Here is a 5000-nt window from a genome sequence, read left to right on the forward strand (position 1 = left end):
ATGAACGTGTATATATATATGTGTGTGTGTGTGTGTTTGCATATATGTTCATATCTACACACACAAACACATGTGTATGTATATATATACACACATACATATATATGGAAATTAATATGTATAAGAAAAGAAAATTTATCAAGAGAAAATTTCAGTCGACAGTAAACATATCCCGCAACAATGGTTAAAGAAGAATCCATGTGTAAAGAAATTTAAACTCTGTATTTGCAGTAAATCTGCAAATCTGTGGGTTTACTCGGAGGAAGCAAGAGACTTTTAGCGATTGCCCAAGGTCCCTACCTATACTGATTTGTATTGCAGGTGCAACACTGAGCACAGCCTTTACGTTGCCCCTGTGCGGCGTGATCATCGCGGCGCACGGGTGGGCAGCGGCCTTCTACGTGACGGGCGCGCTGTCCCTCGTCTGGTGCGCCTTCTGGTTCGCCTTCATGCACGACTCGCCCAGGCAGCATCCCAGGTAAAGATATATCTATGCAATGGGAAGAATTGCTGAGACTTTATTTAGGATCATGATAGGTATTCTGTTATCAGCACCGTTTTATCACTATAGATCTTTTCATATTCTTACGAAATTTTATTTGTTTAGTCCGTTAAGGCCGTGCTGATTTCAGAGTAGCCAAACTGTTTATACAGCCGTGATTAGTCCGTTAAGGCGGAAGACAAGACTAAAAAGGATTTGTTTAATATTAAAGTTTAAATATTGATTTCGTTCTAGTGTTTTATTTTATTAAATTTCAGTACAATGGACTGGGGATTTACAAGTACTTTTCACAACATAACTATGCAAATAAACAAAGTTGTCATTTAAACATACAAAGATAATATATTCTACAAAGTACACATATTAATAGTAAATATTGTATGAGAAATAAATAAAGGTGCGATGCGATTGAGATTTGCGAAGTTCTAGCTTCGCCCGGGCCTTCTATATATGGCCCGGCCTGTGTCAGCTTTTTACGGCAGTCTCATTTGGTTTTCTGACACTCGGTGCTTACCGTGGCGATGGGATTGCCAGCAGGCGCTCCTACCGCCATGGTGTAAGCATATCGCATAACCTCTTTACCAGCACGGCGGCTGTTGTAGGCGGTCCCTGTCTCAGGAATTGTGTATGCTCATAATTCTGAAAGTAATGTACTAGTGTGGCGTTCGGCTCGCCGCAGTGCATGCAACACCTCTCTTCACGGTCTATGGTTTCTATGATCTGCCATGCACAATGGTAACCTAGGCGCATTCTGTGAATAATGAACTGAGTACCAGAGGGGGAGGATCTCGTTTCCTCTCTGTGAAGTTGCAGGAGGAAGGTACTGGCGGCCGCAATGACCCTCTGGGCTTCTGCCTTTAGACTAGGCATAGGGTATAGGTCCTTTTTCATTGACAGGCTCATTGTATTGAACTCATATCAAGGTTTGTGCCCACGGCGGGGTTTCGACCAAGTCGGGGTGGGGGAGTCCATGCTCTTAGCAAGAAGCTGTTCTTTGAGCTGATAGCATATCAATGTTACAGCCAGGAGTTGTTTGCAAAGAGCTCGTTGTCTTGTTCTGGGCGTCTGACTAATTTTTGTCTTAGGCTTGTGTTCCTGGGAGCTGGATGACCTTTGACAGGAATTGTGTTACCATTAGATCGATTCGTGAGTCCACAGAGGAGAAGGTTTGCCTCCATCAGGAGGTTGAGGATCCTGGCAGCTTTATTTTGGACTGTCTCCAATTTGTCTTTGTACTTTTTCTTTGCGGCAATTAGATCGACTGAGGCATAGTCCACAACGGGCCGGACAGCATGTACATAGAATGATCTTAGTACTTTGTGTCTGGCCCCTATGCGTCTCCCAGTCATTGCTCTCATGACAGACTTGCTTTGGTTCGGTCAACCAGGTACTGGACCTCCTTATGGAAGGAGAGGGTCCGGTCTATCCTTACCCCAAGGTATAGGTAGTCCTGGACCCATTCTAATTCCACTCCCTGGATTTTCAGACTTGTGCCTTGAACTCTATGTCTCAGAGCCATGGCTTTGGATTTGGCTGCAGAGATATTTAGTCCTGTCCTACAACACTCCTCGGACACAAGGTCCAGACAACGCTGGGCTTTATTCAGGCTGTATGGTCCAGTGGAGTTGATAGCGAGATCGTCTGCATACTAGATGATCTTACACCCCACTGGGAGGTTTAGGTTGAGGATGCAGGACATTAGTGTTAAATAGGGCTGGACTGAGAACCCCACCCTGTGGTGTTCCATTTTCTAGTGGCATGTGCTGTGATAGGTGACCCTGGAATTTGACTCTGGCAGTCCTGTTTCTGAAGTAGTCACCTATCCAAGCTAAGAGCTTTCCTCTGATTCCCTTCTGGATCAGGCTTATCGGAATGGCAAGAGGACTTGCTAGTTCAAAAGCCTTCTCCAGGTCAAGGAACACTACCACAGCTGAGCTCGTGCTGATTGAAGGGAATCAGAGGAAAGCTCTTAGCTTGGATAGGTGACTACTTCAGGAACAGGACTGCCAGAGTCAAATTCCAGAGGCAATGACGTTGCTAGGTCATTGCCTCCCCAGGGCTGTTGCCACTGCTGTGACTACAGCAGTCAACAGGAGAGTCATATCTTCCTCGTCAAAGAGGAGATGATCATCTCTTGGGGAGGCTTTAGTGGTGCTCTTAGAACCTTTATTCCTTTGGTTCTTTTTCTGCACTTTTGGCATGGCCAGAAACTCCTTTTTGTTGGAGACATCCGGTGTCGGCTGGGGGGTGCGGCTTCCTTCCTCTTAAGAGGTCGGGAGGCCTTTTCACTTTTATTCTTTTCCCAGACATAAGTGCCTGGGGGGGGGGGGGGGGCAGTAACAAAGTCTGGTCGCTTTTTAGCAACCACAGGCTCCAGGCGTGATGCCTGGCACAGTTGGGACATTTGGTCGTTGTGTCCCTCTTTTCTTCTTTGTATGCCTTAAGGCATACCTCTGTGTTGTTACCCAGATCAAGGGTAGTGGTTGGGGCACCTTTCATGGTCACCAGGACTTGCCTGGTTGGAATCTTCCCCTTTGACATTCGGGAAGCCTCCACGACCTGTGGATGTGATGCGATCAGGTCCACATTGTATGAGACTGAGAAGCCAATTAGTACCATCTTGACTCTCTTTTCCTTAGGATTTAGTGGGGAGAGAATTACTTTCCTCCCATCTGCTAGCTCCTTCATTTGCCGGAGGAAATTCAGGGTAGCTTGATCTTTGGGCATTATGATAATGCCCTGATCTCGGGCAATCTGGATCGACAGTCGGATTTTGCGGCTGTGGTCTGGGCCTTGTGAGGTTCAACTTTGGGTTCTGTCTGTGGGGGGTGTTTGTTACTTTTTCCATGTAATGGTAAGTGCTTCATCCTCTCACGCTCCCACCCACAACGGAGTCCAACAAGGGGAAGCTGAGTGTTAGAGCCAGTGTCTGACAGCCAATAACCATTGTGACGGCAGTCACGGACCATTGTGAGTGCCAATGGCGGCATGACTGCTTAACCCTAGCCTCCCGAGGGAGACCAGCCAATTGACCGTGACCGGGTCAGGATCAGGCTGCCTGTCTTGCTGGAATAGAGGACCAAAGAGACGTTGCTAGCCACAGGGCGTACTCATTCACGGTATCCCTCAACCTCCAGGACTCCCGTCTCCACAGCGCACAAGGCTGCCACACACGGCCAAAGCATTGGTAGTTGTAAACCCCTGGGGAGAGACCAGAGAGGATGCCCTTCCACCTACAAGACATCATTGTTTTGAACCCTTTTGCTTATCCCTCTGAAGCAGCCACCCAAAGGTTGCTTCACCTCAGTGAGGGAGGGAGCTCTTACACTTTTTCCAGGAGATTCCTTTAATCCCTCTGAAACAACCACCCAAAGGTTGTTTCACCTCAGTGAGGGAGGAGAGGACCTGTATCTTTTCAAAGTGAATCCCTCTTCCCTCTGAAACAGCCACCCAAAGGCTGTTTCACCTCAGTGAGAGAAGGGAGGTCTTGCACTTTTAAAAGGTGGTTCCTTTCATCCCTCTGAAGCAACCACCCAAAGGTTGTTTCACCTCAGTGAGGGAAGAGGAGTCCTGCACCTTTCAAGGAAGTTTCTTCAGCCCTCAGAAAGAGCCGCCCAAAGGCTGATTCACCACAGCGAGGGAGAGAAGCTAACTTTCGAGGCGGTTCCAGTGGCGGGACGGGAAGGCAGTGTTCCGTCTAGCAGCAGCTATTTCGACAGAAACAGGCTGAGGGCCTGATAAAAGGAGGGGCTCCTACCTGCCTATTTATTCCTAAACGAAAAACTAGAGTGGCAGTCATCAGATGGTCTGCCATACCAGTCCCTAGCAAAAAGAATGGCAACTCTCTGCACACCGTAAGGCAGGCACGCTAAGGCCCCCCAGACACACCCTCCCCTGCGGGAGGTAAAGGTCTGCCCAAAGATAGGGTTCAGTTCACCAGAAGGTGCGCAGAGAGTTATTCTGAGGCCGAACATTTCTCAAAGGAAAGAATAAGCTAGAAGGCACGAAGCTAAATGTAAGCAAATAGCATCGCGGCAGCAACAAGGGGTGGACGACGAAGCGGCGCGGTAACGCGCAAGCGTAGGGGCCGAATTTGGGCGGGTCCAGTATACCTCTTTAAATCGCCCCGGCAAGAAATTCGGTAATCACGGTAACCTTCTTTGCATTGTTCAGCCCCGTCAAACGCCCTTTCCAGTAAGATCCTCCCGTCGCTCTGAATTAGCCGCGTAAGGCTAATTCATCGCAGGGAGAGAAGAGAGGAGTGTCCTTCCTTGGCGGATCCTGTGGCTGGAATGGAAATAAAGGTAAACCAGAAATTCGTGACTAGGGGAGACTATGATAAAGCTACAATTCAGGGGAGACTACGATATTACTACATTAATGCCTCCCTAGAGACGAGGAAGGAGGAACGATAGATTTCTTTGGTTGAACATATAAGGCTGGGCATGGTTTGCAAGTTAGTTTGGTACATCTAGCAAATATGCGATTGCGTCAGAAG

General features: G+C 47.8%; 1 protein-coding gene across 2 annotated transcripts in view; it reads left to right on the forward strand.

Moving 5' to 3' along the window:
* The window catches only part of LOC125047233 (putative inorganic phosphate cotransporter), a 56131-nt gene that overhangs the window by 42648 nt on the left and 8483 nt on the right, over positions 1–5000 (forward strand). For both annotated transcript variants that reach the window (XM_047645442.1, XM_047645443.1), the window contains one exon: positions 322–478. In XM_047645442.1, the coding sequence (XP_047501398.1) occupies positions 322–478 (157 nt within the window). The remainder of the gene's footprint in view (positions 1–321; positions 479–5000) is intronic.

This window comes from Penaeus chinensis, chromosome 40 (assembly GCF_019202785.1).
Source record: "Penaeus chinensis breed Huanghai No. 1 chromosome 40, ASM1920278v2, whole genome shotgun sequence".
Lineage (NCBI taxonomy): Eukaryota > Metazoa > Arthropoda > Malacostraca > Decapoda > Penaeidae > Penaeus > Penaeus chinensis.